Raw genomic sequence first — 23,982 nt, 5'->3', positions numbered from 1 at the left:
ATGAACAAATTTCCAAAATAAAGAGTGGATTTTAGAGCTTTGTTGACAACAGGTTGGTGATGGATAAATTCCTCCAAGCTGGACTTGGAATGCGACCGAAACTTCCCCACCTTCCCCCAGAGCTCCAAACTTGCTCATAATTCACTCTGAGGTTGCAGCAGAAGAATGTCTCTATCTCCATCGTTCTTCGCAGGCTCCTGGAATGCTGCACCACCACTGGTACCAGGATTCCTCTGAAGAGCAAGACCTCCCTCTCTCCCTCCCTCTGGTAACATCACTACCACAGCAGCTGCCATTGAATAAGTCAAGGACAGGGAAACTGGCTCTTTAGATGTTGTTGGGCTCCAGCTCCCATCAGTACCAGGCAGCACTGTCAATGACTAGGGATGATGGGCTTTGTAGTCATGGGTTTCCCCATTGCAACAGTACATGAAAAGGGAAAGAAGAGTTTTAATCTGAGTGGCTTAGATTAAAATGTGAGTCGGAGATAATGTTCAACCTTGCACCAAGCCAAAGATTCATTGATTAGCCAATGTTTCTTGGAGGCTAGATGATAGCATCTCCCACTCCGGTGCAGTGAATTGCGTCTTGACAACGCTGAAAACGTCAAAAAATGACAAAGAGAAAAGAAAACATCTTCATATCCAAATATTTTAAAACTGCTGCAAAGCTCCAGCCTTGTGCGAGTGAAAGAACAAGACTGATTGTTCTGATAAAAAGTGTCTCCCGTTCTAGGAAAAGTTAACTGAATAGGCACAGAACAAGCCTGGTCCTGTCAGTCACAGGGCAATAAAGGAATAAATGGGAAAACAACACAACGGCGAGGGAGAGGACTGGAGACAGACAGACAGCTCGTACGTGGAATGGTGACTGGAGGGACTATCACTCCGAGTCACGTTGCGCCAGGAATGAGCTGGTGTTCGCAGATGCCAGGCAGTGACATTTTGCAGAAGATGAATCTTGCAGCCTTCACTGTGGAGCAACTGCTGATCACCTCACAGGAGTGGGTGAATGCTGGAAAACGATGTTGACGCAGACAAAGCCATTCAAATGAAGCCTAGTCGGTCACTTAATATTGGGGTACCAAGTTCATTCATAGGCCAACCACGCCCACCCCGGACACACGGACACAGCGAAGATAAATCTCTTTTTCAGCTCAGGAGAGAATCAACACAGCACTAGGCTTGACAACAAAATTCACAAGCCCTCGTAACCTCTGTTATAAGTTATCTCTTAAACCAATACCAATAAAAATCCAAGAGACATGGGCAACTGGGGGAGCACTGCATAAATCACACTTGCAGTTCCTTTCTACCCAAAGTTCAGCGGCTACACTGCCTTTTCATCCCAAAAATAGTGTTTTCCCCATTGCTGCTTATCTCAAACACGGAAAACCACAGGAATTTCAAGCTGTAAAAAGAAGGGGGAAAAACTGGATTGTGAGAGGCTCGGAGTCCTTTCAGTTTCACTGGGGATCCTTTTTGTTTAGCAGATGCTTAATTTTCTCTTTTTTTATAATAATATTTATTAACATTTCAAAAAATTACAAACATAAGAAAAAAACAAAGAAAATAATAAAACAAAAAAATACAAAAAACTGAAAAATAAAAAAGTTAAAAACAGATCAATTTTTCCATAGCTTATCTTTCATTTACTTATTATAGATGCTTAACTTTCTCAGCCTTGTGACCAGCTCTCTCAGCTCTCTCCCTGGATTCCAAGGGCAATGTTTCCCCTTTGCACATTGCCTTTTGAACCTTTTAAAAGACCACAGTAACTTAAAGCATTGTTGATTCTAAAACCAAATAAAATGGGGAGAATTATCACTGTTGTGCGCATGTGGACATACCTATTTTCCAATAATTAGTACTGTGAAACATAATAAACCACACAAAAGAAAACGGGAACTGTAGTTGGAAAAACTTGACAGGCTGAGTTAAGCGAAGTCTTTAAGTCACCTACTTGACACTCTTTGTTTTTAACACACCCCTCCCTTCAATACTGAGATATCAGAAAAAAATGTAGTCCCCATTTGCAAGACCTGGTTTCTGTGTTTCATATTTAAACACCCAGTTTCAAGAGGGGAGAAGAATTTATACCACCTACAACTAGTAGCTGTTGACATTTATTCCCATATTTCCTCTCTTGTTCATAAAGCTCTAGGGTCAATGAGGTACAGTCGTACCTTGGTTCTCAAACAGCTTGGTACTCAAACAACTTGGAACCCAAACACTGCAAACTAAGTGTTCCGGTTTGTGAACTTTTTTTGGAAGCCGAACATACTCCATTTTGAGTGTTACGCTTCCGATTTGAGTGCCACACTTCCGTTTTGAGTGACACACTTGTGTTTTGAGTGCTACGCTGAGGTCTGGTTTTGCTATTTCTTTTGCATTTTTCTTTTTGCGGCTTTTTTGTTTTGTTTTTGTGACTGTGTGGAACCCAGTTCAGCTACGGATTGACTGATTGTGTGACTGCACTACATTGTTTATTGCTTTCATTTTATGGATCAATGGTCTCGTTAGATAGTAAAATTCATGTTAAATTGCTGTTTTAGGGATTGTTTTTAAAAGTCTGGAACGGATTAATCCATTTTGCATTACCTTCTATGGGAAAGCGGGCCTTGGTTTTGGAATGGACTTAATCTGGAACGGATTAAGTTTGAGAACCAAGGTACCACTGTATCAGGAAACTCTGATGGATCACAGAGTGTCAGGGACAAGTGTCACATTACACTGAACTGCTTGGTATGTACCTATGTAATGTCCCCCTAGCCCACAGCCTTTTTAACTAGAGGTGCTGCCGGGAGGCAATGTGTTAGGGGAAATGCAGTTCAAAAGGGGGAGAAAGAGGCTTATCTTTTCCCACCCTGGCTGCAATCGGAACAAAACTCCTTGTGCAGCTATGAGCCTTAGGAGAAAGGTTTCTAATGGTGCTAATGGGAACTTTTTTCAAAGGCTTATAGCCACAATAGGGTGGGTTTTTTGTGGGAGGATGATAAACTTCCCTTCCCAGTAACAACACTCCCCACCTATCATTAAAGAAGAATGAATACAAAGACATAGCTAAACATCCAATATAATGTGCAGCTTGGCCCTCAATGCTTAGTTTTCTAGAGGAAAATCTTGACAGAACTTCATTATGGGTAGTTTTCATTTTATACTATACTGTAGTCATATGGCACAAAATGTAGGTACTGTATCTCACTGCAATGGTATAGAAGAAGAAGAAGAAGAAGAAGAAGAAGAAGAAGAAGAAGAAGAAGAAGAAGAAGAAAAGAGTTTGGATTTGATATCCCGCTTTATCGCTACCCGAAGGAGTCTCAAAGCGGCTAACATTCTCCTTTCCCTTCCTCCCCCACAACAAACACTCTGTGAGGTGAGTGGGGCTGAGAGACTTCAGAGAAGTGTGACTGGCCCAAGGTCACCCAGCAGCTGCATGTGGAGGAGCGGAGACACGAACCCGGTTCCCCAGATTATGAGACTACTGCTCTTAACCACTACACCACACTGGCTCTCTAAGCTAAGCTAATTCCATTTTACCAAAATTGGAATGAGTGAAAACAGGTGGTGGTGGTTGTTCAGTTTAGTCGTTTAGTTTAGTCGACTCTTCGTGACCCCATGGACCACAGCACGCCAGGCACTCCTGTCTTCCACTGCCTCCCGAAGTTTGGTCAAACTCATGCTGGTAGCTTCCAGAACACTGTCCAACCATCTCGTCCTCTGTCGTCCCCTTCTCCTTGTGCCCTCCATCTTTCCCAACATCAGGGTCTTTTCCAAGGAGTCTTCTCTTCTCATGAGGTGGCCAAAGTATTGGAGCCTCAGCTTCAGGATCTGTCCTTCCAGTGAGCACTCAGGGCTGATTTCCTTAAGAATGGATGCTTTTGATGTTCTTGCAGTCCATGGGACTCTCAAGAGTCTCCTCCAGCACCATAATTCAAAAGCATCAATTCTTCAGTGATCTGCCTTCTTTATGGTCCAGCTCTAACTTCCATACATCACTACTGGGAAAACCATAGCTTTAACTATAAAGACCTTTGACAGTAAGGTGACGTCTCTGCTTTTTAAGATGCTGTCTAGGTTTGTCATCACTTTTCTCCCAAGAAACAGGCATCTTTTAATTTCATGACTGCTGTCACCATCTGCAGTGACCATGGAGCCCAAGAAAGTAAAATCTCTCACTGCCTCCATTTCTTCCCCTTCTATTTGCCAGGAGGTGATGGGACCAGTGGCCATGATCTTAGTTTTTTTGATGCTCAACGTCAGACCATATTTTGCGCTCTCCTCTTTCACCCTCATTAAGAGGTTCTTCAATTCCTCCTCACTTTCTGCCATCAAAGTTGTGTCATCTGCATATTTGAGGTTGTTAGGTTGCATTAAAAGAACTGATTAAGTAGAACAGTTAAAACCATTCTGATTTTATCTACAATTTTCAACCATGCAGAAACTGGTTATACACTGCAAAAAAAAGGAGCTTGAAGTTTTTCTGTTCTGTAGAGATGTGTAATTACCTCCCTCCCCCAAAATAAATAATAATAATAATTTGAAGGCTTCCATAAAATCAAAAAGAGAGAGCAATAAAGTTAGGTGAAAATTGGTTTTCAGTTTGTTGCAGTTATAATTAAACTTTTGTTTTTTTAAAAAACTGATTCTCACGCCACTATTTCACACACTTCAAAAATGTGTTTCTAAAGCTTTCCAATAAGAAGATGAAGTTACAAATATGCCAGGTATTAGGAAGAAATGCAGCGTTTCTGGCAAAGTTTCAGGGTAAGGGCAAGGGCCTGGAGCACAAATAAAGAAGCAGAACCCATGACATTTCGCTCTTCGATGCTCTGTAGCAACAGGCCTCTCGCTGTCTGCTAGAGTGACTTTACATAAGTAATTCTGGCCAGCCAGGAAAGTGACCTCTGTTTGTTGTTCCTCGGCAGGCAGGCCTCTATTTGCTTCTCTGCTTCCAGTTCACATGGCCTCCCCTTTCAAATTCCAATTCCAGGACAAACGTCATCCGAGGAAGAAAGGCACTCCACAATCGGAGACGTGCCTAGCATTTCTTTAGCTACGTTTAAGAAGACTCTGCTTGCTTTCGACAATCACTCAATTACACCAGGATATTTTTTTTATACGGATACAGTATGGGGTCATTTGCCCAGGAAGTATTTAGGGAAGGTCACATATTTAAGCAACGGCAAGCTATTAGGACACATTCTGGAAGGCCTCAAAATGGGTACTGTTATAAAGCGTAACTCTGGCATTCTTGCAAAAAGATATAATACACCACTTTAACCCTGACTCCCTTCCCTACCTCTTTTCGTTCCACTTCTTTTTTTGGAGGGGGTAACCCGAGCACAAATGCAACTCTGTGCAGGTACACAGGGTGCCCTAAATGTACGGTCGGCTCGAGAGTTTAAGAGCACAGCATAAACCAATTCAATGCAACAGAGAATCCGGAACAAACTGTATCCTCTCAACCCAGTAGGGTGCAGAACATCAATGCTTTCCCTTCTTCTCTTTCCATGGTTCATTTTATATATCATAAATCCCTGCATATTTTACAAATACTATACCATTCAGTATTTCATTACATCCATCAAAACTTGCTTACACTGTTGAATTTCTCTTAAAGCTGCCAGCATTTTCAGCTGTACAAAATTATTTCCCACATATTGAATAAACGTTTTCCAATATTCTCTAAATGTGCAGTGGTACCTCTACTTATGTTCACCTCCGGTTATGTATCCTTTGGGATACGTATGCGGCAAACCCAGAAGTATTTTTCCGGGTTTCACCATGTGCGCATGCACAGAATCGCTCTACCGCACCGCACGCATGCGCAGAATCGCTCTACCACCGCACGGGCATGTGCGGAAGTGGTCCCTCCAGTTGCGGAAACCTCAGGATCCGACGGGAGCTCCGCAACGGATCTCGTCCGCAACCAGAGGTTGTACTTCTTGGTCTCTTATACTATATGCTAAGTCTGTGAGTTGTGCATATTCCGTCAACTTAAGTTGCCATTTTTCTTTAGTTGGGACCTCGCTCGTTTTCCATTTTGGGGCTAACAAAACACGGACTGCAGTAGTGGCATACATAAATAACTTTTTTTGTCACCTGGGAACTTCAGTCCAGAATTATCCCCAACAGAAAGGACCCGGGGGGTGGGGGGGAGTACTTTAAAACTTTTTTTTTCAATTCATTATGGATCATTTCCCAATACTCTTTTACCCTTTTACAAGTTTACCACATGTGAAAAAACCTTCCCTCCACCTCTTTGCATCTCCAGCACTTATCTGATTCGGACTGATACATCTTCACAAGCCTACTCAGAGTGAAATACCATCTGTGAATCATTTTCCGGTAGTTCTCCTTCAAAGAATAACATGCTGTAAACTTCAAGTCACTTTTCCAGAGTTTTCTTCCGAGGTTAAAATCTACCGTATTTTTCGCCCTATAGGACGCACTTTTTCCCTCTCCAAAAATGAAGGGGAAATGTGTGTGCGTCCTATGGGGCGAATGCAGGCTTTTGCTGAAGCCTGGAGAGCGAGAGGGGTTGGTGCGTAATGACCCCTCTCGCTCTCCAGGTTTCAGGCAGCTATCCGCAAGCCATGGGAGCCCGGTGGGAGTTCCCGCTGGGCTCGCAAGGCTTGCGGGCAGCAGCCTGTTCTGGGAGCTGGGGTCGGGGGAAGCTCGGACTTCCTCCACCCCAGCCCCGCGGGTGGGGGGGGAAAATAATTATTTATTTATTTATTTATTCCCCCCCCAAAAAAAAACCTAGGTGTGCCCTATGGGCCACTGCGCCCTATAGGGTGAAAAATACGGTATATTGTGTCCTATATCTATTGCCCGGTGTGTCATTGTGGCTTTAACAAGCTCGTGTTTTGTTTCCCAGTCTAATAACAAATTATACATTTTAGACAAAAGTGTCTCTTTGTTTTGCAGCAGTTCTTTTTCGAATTGTGAACTTCGGTCCGCAAAACCATTTTTTTTCTATCTAATTTAAACATTTCATGTAACTGATGGTATTGTAATACAGTGGTACCTCAGGTTAAGTACTTAATTCGTTCCGGAGGTCTGTTCTTAACCTGAAACTGTTTTTAACCTGAGGTACCACTTTAGCTAACGGGGCCTCCTGCTGCCGCCACACCACCGGAGCACAATTTCTGTTCTCATCCTGAAGCAAAGTTCTTAACCCGAGGTACTATTTCTGGGTTAGCGGAGTCTATAACTTGAAGCATATGTAACCTGAAGCATATGTAACCCGAGGTACCACTGTACCATCAATGTTCAAGAACTTTCCATCCTCCAAATGTTGATGGATGACAACTCCCGCTGGCCATCCTGGCTAAAAACGATGCGAGTTGGGAGTCCAGCAACAGGTTCACAGGTTCCCTATCCCTAATCTTTTGGGCAAAAGACTCCTGCATTGCAGGGGGTTGGACTAGATGACCCTCATGGCCCCTTCCAACTCTACCATTCTATAATTCTATGCGCTGCCTCTTAAATCAGAAGCACCGTATCTGAATGCCCAAAGACACCCCAGGAAAATTCTTCTAGCTGCAGCACAGTGACTGCTTCCAGGTGCTGAAGTCCTGCAGCAATGCAAGTCAGCATTTAAAACAAGGAAGGCGAAACAGATGAGGTGGGCCCTTTCCTTGAGACTGGCAGTGCTGTTGTGGGGAGATATCATGTCTTCTGTGCTTTCTAGGTCGCCTTCCAGCCCCTGTGGCTGGGTGGAAAACACAGCCACACAAAAGCAGCAACCACGCAAAAGGCCACCATTTCCTCTCTCGCAAATATATACAGAGCATTTGTGGTTTCACCCTATGTCATCTCTGCATTTTTTTAAAAAGAGGCTCCCGAGCATTCAATCAGATCAGCTGTTATATTCTTCAATCCTACTCCTACTGAAGTCCATAGAAAACTCCCAACAGAAGAATTGCAGCCTTAAGCGTTCACAGTGGGGTGAGCATCTCGAGGTGCTCAATGAAAAGGGCTCTTCCCTGCAAAAAATAAAAAATGCCAGTAGATCTCACTTCAAGCAGTTACGTAATGATAAATTTCATGAGAGAACTTTTGTGTCTGTGCACTCTGGGCAAATGGAAGCCGGGTGAAGATGCACATACAGTGGTACCTCAAGTTAAGAACTTAATTCATTCTGGAGGTCCGTTCTTAACCTGAAACTGTCCTTAACCTGAAGCACCACTTTAGCTAATAGGGCCTCCCGCTGCGGCTGTGCCGCCGGAGCACAATTTCGGTTCTCATCCTGAAGCAAAGTTCTTAACCTGAGGTACTATTTCTGGGTTAGGAGTCTGTAACCTAAAGCATCTGTAGCCTGAAGTGTCTGTAACCCTAGGTACCACTGTACTGTAAAGGGAAAGTGTTTCATAATCCCACTGCTCCCTTTATTATTATTATTATTATTATTATTATTATTATTATTATTATTATTTAAACACAAATAATGGGGGGGGACATAATTTTTCTTCTCTTCCCTTTCTTTTCTGTTCATGAGGAATTGGGGGAGTAAGCTCGTTTTTATTCCACTTTGCAGCCAAGGACCCCTGAGCCCATGAACCAGAATTAAAATGGAAGAATTAAAACACACACAAAGAAAACAAGAGATAGGCAAATCTCAGGAGCAGGAAGAAATCTCTCATCACACAAACACACACACAGAGAGAGAGAGAGACCTTTCCCATCCATGCAGCAAAGGACTTAAAATTTTTGATGTCCAGATTTCAATAAAGTTGTAGACAAACTGGGGTAGCCAGCATGATGTCCCCTCTAGATGCTGTTAGGACTACAGTTCCAGTAAGCATGGACAGCAATCAAGGATAACAGGAGTTGTAGATGCCACAAAATTTGGAGGGTACCATGTTGGTTATCCCTGATTTAGAGGATGAAGAAAGCTATTGAACAGTAACTGAACAAAACAATCTAGCAAACAAGGAGGGGTAGAGAACCTGCTGCTATGGTGAAAGTTGTGGAAGAGGAAAAATAACTTTTACGAATTGTAAGAGGCCATTTAGATATCTGGCATCTAATCGCTCAGGAACCTAAGGAAGAAACGGGCACCAGAAAGACGCCAGCTAGATGAACAGTAAGCTTTATAAAATAATTGTCGTTGCAACAATTCTGCTCCTGCTATGATCACGGGTAGTGGCTTTAACAGTTCATGGAGAGTTGCCACAGATCAGTGGTACAGCACATGATTCTCATGCAAGAGACTCCAGATTCAATTTCCAGTATCTCCAAGAAGGATGGGGAAGGACCTCTGTTTGACACCCTGGGGAGGCAGCGCCCTAGTTACAGAAATCCCTTGCACCGAGATATTGTTTGTTCCCATCATTGTTGCCTTTTTGACATCAGGTCTAACATACTTAAGGCGATGGAGCAGTCTGCAAGTCAGGTTGATGGAAGTGCTGGAATTGTGTTCTGCTGAAATTTTGTTGTGCTAGTAACAGTTGTATGGTTTCCTAAATTTTGCATTTTATTAGACTGGGGAACCTGTAGGTTGAAGGGCAGTTTGAAAATACAAATAATACTGAGGTAGATGGATCAAAAAGCATGACAGCATAAGACAGCTTCCAAGTTTGCTATCCTATCTCTTGGAAGATAAGCAGATTGTTCTTCTGCAGAGCATCAGAGTGTCTACTGTGGTCAAGAACTGGAGAAGCTGCAATGCCTCCTCTAATAAGTCTGTGGGCTGCTCTTTCCCTAAAGGATGGAGTCAGTTCCTGCAGCCATCACAGATGCATCACTCAGGATGGTTTGGGGCAGATGTAGGAAGCCCCTCTCTCTCCTTCCACCTGAGCAGCCCAACCAGGCCACCACAGCCACAACCTGTGAGGAGCAGCACGACTGCTCCCCTTAAAGGCTGCAGCAGAAGCAAGCAAGGATCCAACTTACATCACCGAGATCGGCAACTGATCTCTTGGGTGTTGAACAAAATGCAGATCTGGAAAATAGAGCAAAGGCCCAAAGAGTGGGAAAACAGGGCAGGGGAGACAACACATACACACACACACCCTACACTTTTCCTGAACACATCGGCAACTCCCAGCTGTTGGCTCTTAATAAAATACTTTGCCCCCTCGGGCAACTCAATTTGGACAGATTGTAAAAGAGAAAAACTCTCGCCCATCCCCAGCCAGGTGCACCAAGTTGCTTCAGCTCCATGTGGCCCATCTGAAGTTCAGAATGCTCAAATTCCATAGAGGCAGCATGGAGATAGAAACAGCTTGAGCTGTGGGGGAGAAAATCACATGCACACACTCTGTGAACTGTCAAAGGAGCAGGTGGTGTGGAAGTGGTATAGCAGGGTGCTTCTGCACTGGACCCACTGGTCACACTGGCCCTTCCGGTGTGAATGCCACCAGTGTTAGAAACTCAGATATATAAGCTAGGCACCAAATAGCTCCAATACACCAAGGTTGCAGTTGTCATTTTGGGGCAAGACCACTCTAAAGTCTCATTTTTCAAATGGTAGACAGACTGTGATTGATTCTCAGTTAAACATCTGACCAGTTCAGATGACAGCCTTGAGCTACTATGTAAAGAACTTTGAGAATTTAAAGAAGGTCACTTGATCCAGTCCATGTATCTATTGGCCTATTCCAACCTCTTTTCCTTAATGGTGACTGCTCCTGCTCAAGGCAGCACAGAAAAAGCAACTGGGTTCCGGAAATTCATCCCAATTGTGAAGATAAAATGTAACTGATAGAATTCTACAGGAGGAGGTATTTGTGTGTGTAAACAGTATAGATCCAGTGATCCGCAGATGGCGGAGATGCCTTGCGCCATCCTGGAGCCCAAACATCTTCACTTGGTCACAAGTGGTCAAAAGTCAGGTGCAAAATGTGTCTGGCTGGCACCTGGCTAATGCTGAACACTGAGTGCTATCCATACCAGTAATTCAGCGACTAACATCTACATATGTTTCCCTGCACTTCTACTCTTGGCTCACAATGTCTGACCCACCATTAAGCACCAGACAGAAATCGCAGTTCTTTCTGAAAATTTTAATATGGGAAACGCCATGGTCACAGACAATATCCCTAGGAAAGCGACCACAGTTAGCAGAGCCATTTGGTGAAATCATAATCGTAGGACTGATTAATAACAATCCAGTTTTAATTCAGCACCACTACCCCTCCAACCTCCAAGGGAATGGCCTCCAATTTCACATTGCACAGGCCCGGGAAATAAAGAGCTTTGCATTTATTCTTTATATATCTAAATGCTGCCGTTTTCTAGACAGGCAGACAAGGAATATATATGAGCATCAGACAAAACAGGCCTAACGAATCAATTAGCAGAAGCTCCAAATCAACTGGATTGTTTTTAGCAGCTGGAAAACCCAGCACCAGCTTCCTTTTCCTTAAGAAATCATTAGCATGTGCTCAATTTGGGGAAGCGTCTTTTGCAGGTTTTCTCGATTCCCTGCAAGAACTGCTTGCTATCATCTTCATAAGTACCCGGCTTATGCTTCGTAAGTACCCTGCTTGTATTCCATCTTGTTGTTTTGTCAGCTCCAGCAGCCCCTGCAGCCTGCCCCCTACATGCCATATCCATGCATTTGCTTCCCAAGGGCACTCTCCAGAATACACTGGTACCTCGGGTTACATACACTTCAGGTTACAGACTCCACTAACCCAGAAATAGTACCTCGGGTTAAGAACTTTGCTTCAGGATGAGAACAGAAATCGTGCTCCGGCGGTGCGGCGGCAGCGGGAGGCCCCATTAGCTAAAGTGGTGCTTCAGGTTAAGAACAGTTTCAGGTTAAGAACGGACCTCCGGAACAAATTAAGTACTTAACCCAAGGTACCACTGTATGTTGACCAACCCCACCCCTAGGTACCACTCAGCCACAGCCTCCCAGCCAATGTGTGACTACTGGTGTCTGTCTGGGTGAGCTACACAGAATCTGAAATTGTAGAACAGATTGACCCCACTTGTGCATTGGCAGAGGACATGGCTTGTGTGCACACAAACACACACAGGATCTAGGGCAGGGATAGGCAACCTAAGGCCCGTGAGCCAGATGCAGCCCAATTGTCTTCTCAATCTGGCCCGCGGACGGTCTGGGAATCAGCGTGTTTTTACATTAGAATGTGTCCTTTTATTTAAAACGCATCTCTGGGTTATTTGTGGGGCCTGCCTTGTGTTTTAACATGAGTAGAATGTGTGCTTTTGTTTAAAATGCATCTCTGGGTTATTTGTGGAGTCTAGGAATTCGTTCTTCTTTTTTCAAAATATAGTCTGGCCCCCCCATGTGGTCTGAGGGACGGTGGACAGGCCCACGGCTGAAAAAGGTTGCTGACCCCTGATCTAGAGGCAGGCTAGCTCACTCATTCAACCACTTCACAGGTTCATTACCAAATGCCTGCTGCCTTTGCACTGCATAATACAAACAAAGGGAAGAGTGGTAATAATCCAATTACCACGTGGTTTCTGGGGGTTGGGTTGGAGGAACACCTTAAAAACTGCTCTTCTGAAACCTGTGAACCTTCCCCCATAACCCTGGAGAAGTACGCAACAGTAGTTTACCTACGTTTAGCAAAAGGCAATGGAACTATGGAATAGCCGAAGTGAGAGGGAAAATTATTTCCCTGCCCTGTTCTTTCCTGAGGGTAAGTTTCCCGGAACTCAATGGGGTTCAATTCCATGTAGATATAGACATAGACACAAACAACTGCACAACCAGCTGGTCACAAAAAAAGAAAGATTTCCTAAAATGCATGTGAAGTATAATTGCACCCTCTGTAGCCACAGTCTCATTACAGGCACTGCATCACTGCATGCAGCTTATTAAAAAAATTAAAAAATAAAGCTCCAGAATCACATGTGCAGCAAAGGACCACTGTGGAAAACTGCTACAGTTCCCATGGCATCTCTGTGTATGTCGCCTATACAACCTGATATAACACCACAGGATTTTTCTTTTCCAAGACCTGTGTGGTTAGATGAAAAACAAAGGCAATATTGAAAGCTTGTAAACAGCCACCAGTCCGGTTCCCTGCAGAATTTCCTCCAGACAACCAGGCAAGGAGGCTATAAATGAGACAAGAGATTCTTTTCATTTTGGGCAAGTGTACTAATGGAATATTTTTGTGCACTAGCTTCATTTGCAACATATTTAAGTATGTCCCACAAGCTGCTCATGCTGTTATATGTATACAAGCCCCACTAAGGCGCACAGCAAGGCTTTTAAAATGTTTTGTTTCTTGCCAGTGGTGCGCCTCCAAGATGAGTTGGCACCTGCCAAGAAACACAGAGGGCATCACACATACGAGAAAGACGTTCGTGGCTCTCTGCATCACACGCACGCAGAGAATAGATCGCAAACTTTCAGGAAATTCCCACCCATCCCCACCCCGCATTGCAAAACATCAAAATTTGGTGCGAGAATCATTTGGCAGAATGAACTCAAAGCAACAATATCTATTTAGGCAGCCAAGCCACTCTGCATTCCAAAGGCAGTGAACAGCTTAGGAGATATTTTTCTGCTCTCCAATCTTTAACTTAGCTTTCTGGTTTTAAATTCTGGACACCCCAGCACCACCTGGATTCAAATATTATTATTTAAATATGAAAGAGGTTGAGTTCTGCCCTTAAAACAAAATATATACAGTGGTACCTCGGGTTACATACGCTTCAGGTTACAGACTCCGCTAACCCAGAAATAGTACCTCGGGTTAAGAACTTTGCTTCAGGATGAGAACAGAAAACGTGTACCGGCGGCGCGGCAGCAGCAGGAGGTCCCATTAGCTAAAGTGGTGCTTCAGGATAAGAACAGTTTCAGGTTAAGAACGGACCTCCAGAACGAATTAAGTTCTTACCACTGTATTATTCTTCATGAGACTGGGGGTGGGGTTTAACCTTTGTATTTCAGCAATATAGAAGTGGAAAGATTGTCCAGTATCAGTGACGGAGATCATAAGAAACAAATTATGAAATGGGAATTGTTAGAGGCAGCCTTTTAACGTATATTTAACTGCACATTAGCATGTAAGAACATAGAAGCCACTTGTCTAGGGATCAGAAGCTGGCATCCTTTGGGCCAAAGCCAGCCCCATAAGTCGTGCCATATGTTCAGTCCCCTAGCTCTAAAGAGGGGACCATGGGATAGGTTATCGTCTTTTGCTTTAGCAGCAGATGAATGGAGGAATAGGGGTGGGAAAAAGTGATCCTCTGGAAAAACTAGGCTTGGTAGTAGTAGGCTTGGATGAAACCCCCCACCCCACCCCACCCAAAAAAGCAACCACATATCAGATACATTCAGTGATTCCGTCAAACATGTTCAGCATCCCTGTCGTGCCGTAAGGAAGATTTTAGCAGCAAAGAACAACTCCAATAATCATCTACAGAGTAAACTCACAAAGTTTAAACCTCTGCTAAACGTATTAGCTCAGATTACAACACATGCAAGTCAGAAGCTGCAAATTCAATAAGCAAAGGGATTTTCTGTAAATCATCGTTAGCAATGATATTAAGGTTATTTGCAGTTTTCTAGGTCTTATAGCGTATGATCGTCAAAAACCATTTTTACACCCGTTTTTCATATATCAACAAGGACATGAAGACCAGCAACACACAAAAACCAAAGTGGAATAAACATGATCTGTGCCCACGTTACGTAAGTGGACCTAAGCAATTTTTCACTTTTTCATGCCTTCCTATTCCCCACTATTCCCCACCTCTCCTACAAAAGTTTATAGCATCTAACAAAAATGGAATATACAATACAAAAAGATATTGCCTACAATAAATCTAGTGCTTTTGCGCGTTTCATAGATCTCACTGGCCCAACTTGCAAAGTATGATAAGCCATCGTTTCTTTCCAAGCATTTTGCACCCAGCTAGCTACCACTTGCTGCCAAGTGAAAATGTCCAGGAGCCAGGATAGCGCCTAACGTCTCCACCATCTGGAGATGCATGCCTGGGAAGCCTTGGGTCTTGCCTGTTTTCACACACTAACAACACATCCTGCAGAATTCTATCCGTTATATGTTATCTGCACAATCGAAATGAATTTCAGGAACCAAAAAGTCAAATTGAAAAATACAACTTTTGACCTGTCTGGCCCCCAAAATGGCAACTAGACAATCTGTTTTGGCAACTGCAACCTTGGCTTATGGAGCCATTTGGCACCCAGCTAATACATCTGAGTTTCTAACACTGAGTTGATGCCCAATAGCGGCAAGCAGCTGTGAGCATCACTCTGGGGCACTGTGGGAAATTCAAACAACGCTCAGCCACCCTGGTAAGCTCACTGCAAGAGGGGCGTCACAGCATGGGGCAGGGTCCACTGATGCAACTGGGGTCCCACTACCAGAAGTCACTGTACCAAGTACACACTCTCAAACCTCATGCCTGACTTGAGTCAGAAAAATGGAACTTTGCCTAAAGAGTTATCACGGATTGTGTCTGCAGCAAGGCTCCAGGTCCCTCTTCAGGGACATAAGAGACTTGCACAAAATCAGTCCCTTGCAACTGGCAAGCATTGGGTTACCAGTACAGTGGTACCTCGGGTTCAGTACTTAATTCGTTCTGGAGGTCTGTTCTTAACCTGAAACTGTTCTTAACCTGAAGCACCACTTTAGCTAATGGGGCCTCCTGCTGCCGCCGCACCGCCAGAGCACGATTTCTGTTCTCATCCTGAGGCAAAGTTCTTAATCTGAAGCACTATTTATGGGTTAGCGGAGTCTGTAACCTGAAGTGTATGTAACCTGAAGCATATGTAACCCAAGGTACCACTGTATTTAATTTAATTTAATTTTTTAATTTAATTTTCAAACTGCCCTTCACAAACATCATCACCATGGCAGTCTACAAGAAAATATTATCCCGAGAGGCACGGCTGCAACGAAAATCTGGCATGCGTGCAATGGATACAGTTTTTCTACCACTTTTCAAAGACAGCAGATGCTGTTCACATCTTGCACAGAATTCCACTACACATCCCCATTTCTCAAGTCGTTACATCCAAATGGGATTGAGCCATGCATAATTTTGACGCATATTAGAAGCCGCAAATCAGAAAACAACGAAGAAGGCTTCTTCTCCCGTTTGCTATTTTATTTTTCTAACCTATTCCGTGTGCGGAGGGGAGGATATATACGCCAAACACATTATCAACTGTTAAAAAAAAAAGGAAGAGGATGCATTTAATTACTCCACAAGTCACAGAGGTTCACATTTTCCTAAGTACGGAATATTTTAAGCTTGTTTTTAATGTTCTTGTTGGTTTTGCATCCTTCCGCCCCAACCTGAAACTGATGCAGAGTGGAACTATCAACATAATCCAATATTTGCGTCCATCACACTGGGTGGAATTTAGCATCAAGCTAAGACAATCGTACTGTCTGGGCAACTACATCAGCTTGCCAGATGTAGCAATCGCTCCTCTCCTCCGCTGTTCTGGGCGGTGGAGGGGAGGTCTCCTCACAGCCACTTACAGTGGTACCTCAGGTTAAGATCTTAATTCGTTCTGGAGGTCTGTTCTTAATCTGAAACTGTTCTTAACCTGAAGCACCACTTTAGCTAATGGGGCCTCCTGCTGCCGCCGCGCCACCGCTGCACGATTTCTGTTCTCATCAAAGTTCTTAACCCGAGGTAATATTTCTGGGTTAGCGGAGTCTGTACCCTGAAGCGTATGTAACCCGAGGTACCACTGTATTTTGAAGTGGAGGGACACACAGGGGGAGGAGGCCCATTGCAGAAGTAGCCCTTACACAGGGCTTCCACAGAAGTGGCTTCTTATGTATATTTATAAGCAGTGAAATAAAGAACACTTTTGAATGAGCAAAGAAACTTCACCTTAGCAGATGCTGCTCTTGATATGCCACGGCTAGGTTTCACAGGGGATACCCTGCGTGCAACAGAACCTGCCGAAACCCATTGCCACCCTTCCGCCCTATCACGAAAGGCCTCTCTCCTGAAGGTCAGGGGAACTCAATGCACCTCAAAGACTCGCAAAAACTCTGCAGCTCCTATTCTCTCTCCCAGCATCCCACCCCACCATGAGCTGAACCACTTTCCATTCCAGCACAGGGCACTTTGGAGCTCAACCTTTGCTGTGCTCTTTTACCTGGGGATAATTTTCAGTGACTACTTCCAGCTAAGTGCCGATTTCAAGCACCCAGAACTAATTATCCTTCCACTAAACAATGGAGAGCATTACTTCAGTATTTAACCTCTTGCAACCAGTTCTGTAAATAGTCATTCGCGTTGCCTTAACGCTAGCGACGCGATCAAGATTGCACACGAAAGCAAAGCAAAACTTAACCAAACGCAATCACAGCCAACTCTTCTGAACGGAACTAGCAAAGAGCTAAAGTCAAGAGAACCTCGGGACCCCTTCAGAAGTGCTGTCTGTGGCATTATTAGACTTGGTAGCTCAAAGCGGCTGCCATACACCTGTTGAACTCCTTTGTGAAGCCTTCCAGGTTCAATAAGGGTTTAATGGAATATTGAGGCCCCCTCCAGACTGCTGTTTAATAGCAGCTGTATGCAGCGACATGGCACTGATGCATTAGTAGGGCATGGGCGCATAGTGTGGGGAGTGCCAGGGAGGGAGCACAAACTAGGCGTCCCCACGCAGGTGACCCCAGCGTAGCATGGCCCAATGTTCCTCTCTGCCCGCTAAGGGCCCTGCCGACCGGCCAGGCTCCCCCCTGTGCAGGCCGACAGGCAATTCAGCACAGCCCCACTTTGCTCTGGTGGGGGTGGAGTCGCTCCAATGGCGTCCGCAACTAGGCTGCCCTTCCGCCACTCACAGTGTGAGCACAGCCCTCCCACCCAGCATGCCCTGGGCACCAGCAAACAACGCTATGCCACTAGTAGGGCATCTGAAATGGATTTCTGTCAGATCAGAAGTTTCTGCGACACTGCATCCACACTTAAAAGGTAAAGGTAAAGGTACCCCTGCCCGTACGGGCCAGTCTTGACAGACTCTGAGGTTGTGCGCCCATCTCACTTAAGAGGCCAGGGGCCAGCGCGGTCCGGAGACACTTCCGGGTCACGTGGCCAGCGTGACAAAGCTGCATCTGGCAAGCCAGAGCCGCACACAGAAACGCCATTTACCTTCCCACTGGTAAGCGGTCCCTATTTATCTACTTGCACCCGGAGGTGCTTTCGAACTGCTAGGTTGGCAGGCGCTGGGACCGAGCAGCGGGAGCGCACCCCGCCGCAGGGATTTGAACCGCCGACCTTTCGATCGGCAAGTCCTAGGCGCTGAGGCTTTAACCCACAGCGCCACCTGCGTCCCGCATCCACACTTGAACTCTACCTATTCTGTTTTCTGTGTTTCCACCCCCCCCCAAAAAAAAAAATTGCTCACCATCTACACTAAGTGTAAGATAGTTGCACTATGATGCCATGCTTCTATTTGTACACTTTCAAGGGTTTGGGTTCAGGCTAAACCAGAGCTCATTTCCACACACAATGGAATGCCGGCACCTGGCATCTATAGGAACTCTGCAGGAGTGGTTACATCAAATAAGTGGGTACATTTCGGCACATTATCTGAAGGCAGCCCTGTTTTTAATGTTTGACATTTTATTATGTTTTTATATTTTATTATGTTTTTATATTTTGCTAGAACCCAGCCAGATGGGCGCAGTATAAATATTATTGATATATTATTATTATTATTATTACTATTATTATTATTATTATTATTATTATTACAGTCGTACCTTGGTTCTCAAACAGAAACTGTTCCAAAGTCCGTTCGTCTTCCAAAAACATTGAAAAACCAAGGCACAGTTTCAGATTGGCTGCAGGAGCTTCCTGCACTCAATCGGAAGCCACATCGGACATTCAGCTTCCAAAAAAAAGTTTGCAAACCGGAACACTTACTTCCAGGTTTGCAACATTCGGGAGCCAAAACGTTTGAGTCACAAGGTGTTTGAGAACCAAGATATGACTGTAAAGGATTTGTAGTATAAAAAGTTGTAGATATTTAGCAGGAAACTTCAGGGCACTGACCGATTGCAGCCAAAGCAATATAATCACCCTGAAATATTTGCATGTGCAAATGGCGTTGAAAGCGCCATCATGCATAAACAATTTGAGTGCATCACGAGCACAGGTGAGGATGAATGTGCAAAAAAAAGGGACCCTAAGGATCATCTTAGTCGAACCCCCTGCAATGCAGGAAAATGCAGCAGTCCCATAGGATGGGGATCGAACCTGCAACCTTGGCATTGCTCTAACCAACTGAGCTATCCATGCACTGAAGGGAGGGGGTTCCAACATTGTTGAGAGCTAGGTACCACTTAAATCCGTCTTACCATGAGGTGAGGGTACCTGGAAATGCCTCCGTATGCCAACAGTCCTAGATTAGCTTGCCATTTCAGAAGAACTGGCTTGCCCCATGGATAAGTCCCCCTTACGTAGTCTGCCTTGGCGCTTCTGCTAGCAGAATGTGGTGGCACCCAGACAAAGGTTTCACATGATCAACTTTCCCCATTTGGGTCAGGACCAGCAGCTTGCGCTTATAAAAAAGAAAATCCCACAGACCAGAAATAAATGCCACAATTTAGGTAATAATAATAAAAAAGATACAGAATCACAGAATTAGAAGGTAACCTAAGGGTGATCTGCAATGCAGGAATCTCAGCTAAAGCATCCATGACAGATGGCCACCCAACCTCTGCTTAAAAACCTCCAAGGAAGGAGAGTCCACCATCTTTCGTGGTGATCTCTTGCACAGTCAAACAGTTCACCCTGTCAGAAAGTTCTTCCTGATGTTTAGTCGGAATCCCCTTTCTTGTAACTTGCAAGCCACTGGTTCGGGTCTTAGGAGAAAACAAGCTTGCTCCATCCTCCATGTGACAGCCCCTTGGACACTGTATCTGAATAATCATTTGCATGGCAGGGAGCTAGCTTCTCCTTTTATTAATCTAGGGACATGGGTGGCACTGTAGTCTAAACCACTGAACCTCTTGGGCTTGCCCATCAGAAGGTTGGCAGTTCAAATCCCCGCGACGGGGTGAGCTCCTGTTGCTCGGTCCCAGCTCCTGCCAACCTAGCAATTCGAAAGCATGCCAGTGCAAGTAGATAAATGGGTACTGCTGCAGCAGGAAGGTAAACGGCGTTTCCATGCGCTCTGGCTTCTATCATGGTGTCCCATTGCGCCATAAGTGGTTTAGTCATGATGGACACATGACCCGGGAATCTGTCTGTGGACAAACGCCAGCTCCCTCAGCCTGAAAGCGAGATGAGCACCGCGACCCCATAGTCGCCTATGACTGGATTTAACCATCAGGGGTCCTTTACCTTTACCATTACCTTTATCAATCTCGTGTTTAAAAAAGCATACCCAAAATAAGATTCCTTTGTGCCATTACAGTTGTCAAGGTGTATTATTTTAAAAATATTGCATCTCTTATAGCATCTCAAAAACAATCCACAGAATCCCGTAGTTCTCATGCTCGGCTGAAAGAAATATCAAGTAAATGCAATTGTATTTCCTTTATATTGAAGCCTTGCAACCCTTGCTTTTTATTTCCTCCGCTCCCCCTGTTATCCAACCCACCAGTTAACATTGCAGGGTAACCATGATCAAAATACAAGTCCCTTGTCCCCAATGAGCTTACAATCTGAAGTTCCGTGTACACAGTTACCCCCACAACCCTCAAAGTTACGCCTTTCTCTTTCTGCCGTTTTAACACACTACCCCTTACTTTCTGTTGCATACAGACACCCTTATTCTTTTGAAATAAAGGTCTCTAGATGTTTTTGGAGCCAACATTTGCTTCATTTGTGTTCTTTATAGTACTGTACCTTAAAAAAAAACACACAACCTCATCTACTTGAAAATTGCATTCTACACATCTAAATATATGTATGGAAATGTTTCACGTGGACAGAATGAGAGTTGGAAAGGAAACTGGAATTCTAGGCTGGGAAATGATGGCCTTACCAGACAAGATGATGGATCCTGGCCGCAAACAAAACTGAATGAAAGCAAGATCTAACCTGAATGAATTGGTGCACTTTCCCCTTCAATTTAGACAAATCCAGTCCCTCAAAAAAAGGAGTACTTTTTCACTGTCTCTCTGCTCCAGCTTTAATCAGTTTTTCCAAGGAAAGAGGAGGGAGATTCAGATTTTTACATCCTCCCCTTTTCCCCCTCCGTGTATCAAATGATGGATTCCCCTCTTGGCTGCTAACTAGATCAACATGTTGCATCCGAAGAGAAAGGAAGAGTGCCACATTCTCTGCTAGCCATCCTTTTAGACTGGCAAAAAAACCCGATTGGGCTCTTTTCTGCTGAGAGCTTCCAATCAGCCTCCATTTGGCCAGAAGAGAGGACTGCAGTAAATAGGGAATAAATTATGCAATTCAGCCGCCACAAAGTGCAACTAGGGAAGGGGGGGGGTTGACATTAAACACTGCGATTAGCACCCATTGCCTCTCTAGCCCCCTTTCCCGACCACCCTCGAGAGGAAAAAATGAAGTCGTCGATAAAGGAACTCATACAAGTGGCTTCCCAAAATGCATTCTGCACCACTGTGCACAGAATCCAAACCCACGAGTCCTGCAGCCTCTTGTAACACAGATATTTGTAATGCAAAATAGAATAAAACCCAGAAAACTGAATCCGTATATCCATGCATAGACAACTGGATTCCTCCCCTTAACTGCAAGACCCACGCAGGATGGCTACAGTAGTTCCCACTTTAAACATTACTCTTACAAAGTTTGAAGGGGACGCTTGTCTACATTTTTATTCCATGTCCATTATCCTTCCACGTTTGCCCATCTTTTAAACCGTGTTGCCAGCCTTAAGACACAGAACCTTCTCCAGTACTTTTGAGAAAAAGATCTGCTCTGCCTCCATTTACACACATCCCAAACCAAGAAATCCGTGTTCCAGTATAAGAAAACGTAGGAGACTTCCTTGCGTAACTTTCTCAAATCCATTCCTAAAACTACACGCACAGCTTGCGACGGGGGGGGGGGGGGGCTAGCTCTGTGGAAAATGAGCTCAGCATTGGCATCAGAACAATACTTTCCCATAGAAACAGAGGCATATATTTAATTCTTAGTAACTCCACTCAAGTTTCACCTTCCATTTCCTCTAGATAATTTTAATTTTTTTTTTAAATACAAAGTTTGGCTAAAATTTGCAAGGTAAATTGTCTTGCAGATTTGCATTTTGCCCTTTTTTGGAACAAGAAAATATACAGCAGCTAAATGCATAAGCCCTTCAAAAGCCTTTATCTGCCCTGACTGTGCAAAAGGCAAAAAAAAAAAAAAAGAGCTCTGTAATCCCAGCAGAAGAATGCAAATAACGTCAATGCACAGCTGAACTGCAAGCCCTGCCTTACAGGAACTATGTGTGCCTGTGTGTATGTGCGTGAGTGTGTGCGCGCGCCAGTGTGTGTCTGCAAGGAGGGGGAAAAAAGGTACATTCTAAACAGGAAATGCAACTGAGAGCTATTCAAAGCCTCAAACTTCAAAATGCAATTGCATCCCCAAAATTGCATGCATGCAATTCCATAATGCATGGACGACTTTTTGCATATCTGCAAGGAACGCAAGTCGGAGCCTTACCTCTCGGCTGAGACATTTTCCCCTCTGCTTTGATGGGGGAGGGGAACACAAAAGACTTTGCCTTCTCTCTTCAGTAGCTAGTTTTGCAACAAAGATGAAAACTGCAAGCGCTCAGTCTTCATGCAACTGGAGTTTTTCTGACTCCCTGCAGCAGATCTCCTTGCAGAGGAAGGAACTGCAATTGCACACCTTGCAAAACAGATTGCAAAGTGGGTTTTCACCCCCTATTGCAATGGTAAGGAAGGCTCTGCTGCACCTACATGATGGGCCAGGACTGGCAGCTAAAAGCTCCAAACTTGGATCCGAGTGCCTTAGTGCGCAGACGTCCTTTCTACGAGCAGCGCGTTGGTTTGTGGGTAATGTAGTTCATCCGGATAGCCCATTGAGCGCTTCTTTAAGGAGACTCCGTTGTCTTCATGCTCGAGGAGGGAGGTGGGTGGGATTAAGATACACGGAGCCATCTACTTGGAGGCGACTGGTGTGCAGCGGGGGCGCACAGATCCCACTGGAAAATGTAAGCAGGAAATGGAAACGGCCGCGCACAGTCTTCTGCTATGTAATCGGAAAGCTGCAGAGAAGCATTGCCTAGCAGAGCCAGCATGCAACCACGTTGCGAGACTTCGTGTCTATCCAATGGCAGTTTCATAACATAGGAATTGCCGTACTGCAGTCTAGCAGTCTGCCTCCAACAGTGGCGACCCCTCGCCTTGCATGGCAGTACATATACCAGGGAATGCTCAGCCTCTCGGAAGAATATTGTCGATATACAGAAATGTCAGCATGACTAGCCATTGAGCATCTTCTGAATTAATTTGCTTTAAGCTTTTAGTCTAAACACATACATGCAAGCAAGACACACTGCCCAAGATAAACAGTGGCGTTTCACTCAATAAATACTTTCCTGCCATCTAAATTGAGGCACTCTGTATTGTTTAGTGACAATATTGTGAAAATGCAGGTTGTTTTGCGTTCTCTTCAATTACAGGTCACTTTTTAAAGACTGGCGGGCGAACCAGGATTTCTTGAACCAGTGCTAAACCTCAGGTCTTTTGATTTCTACTTCGCTGCTATTAAAAATATTGCAGTTATGATTTTAAGTATTGCCCCGTGCCATGCATTTCAAGCACATTGCAGGGGTTGGACTAAATGACCCTCAGGGTCCCTTCCAACTCTACCGTTCTATGGATCACAAGAACTGATCGCAAAGCTACAGCTCCCAACATCCTCAACAAAATCTAGTTCCCGGGGTTCTTTGGAGGAAGCCATTTGCTCTAAATCTATGGTGTAGATGTGAGCTCAGTCACATGTATAGTTCTCATCCCAAGACCTGAGTAATGCTCAGGGTAAGAGTCCAGGAGGTGGGAGCTAATACTCTCAGTTGCCACACCCTAGTAATACAGAGGTGGGGGCCTGCAGGGAG

General features: G+C 44.5%; 1 protein-coding gene and 1 long non-coding RNA gene across 3 annotated transcripts in view; one reads left to right on the top strand and one right to left on the bottom strand.

Moving 5' to 3' along the window:
• MAP2K6 (mitogen-activated protein kinase kinase 6) overlaps positions 1–23,011 on the bottom strand; it is a 76,412-nt gene extending 53,401 nt beyond the window's left edge. The window contains exon 1 of one of the 2 annotated variants that reach the window (XM_083727723.1): positions 22,563–23,011. In XM_083727723.1, coding sequence (XP_083583849.1) covers positions 22,563–22,578 — 16 coding nt within the window. In that variant the 5' untranslated portion in view covers positions 22,579–23,011. Of the gene's footprint in view, positions 1–20,981; positions 21,232–22,562 lie in introns of those variants that run through there. The other variant, XM_083727724.1, reaches the window with a different exon arrangement.
• Positions 1–23,982, top strand: part of LOC310839303 — a 127,794-nt gene that overhangs the window by 80,100 nt on the left and 23,712 nt on the right. The window lies entirely within an intron of this gene.

Source organism: Podarcis gaigeae, assembly GCF_964106915.1.
Source record: "Podarcis gaigeae genome assembly, chromosome: 2".
NCBI classification, from domain to species: Eukaryota; Metazoa; Chordata; class Lepidosauria; order Squamata; family Lacertidae; genus Podarcis; species Podarcis gaigeae.
Note: the sequence above shows the minus strand (reverse complement) of the source record. Positions and strands in the feature narration are given on the sequence as shown.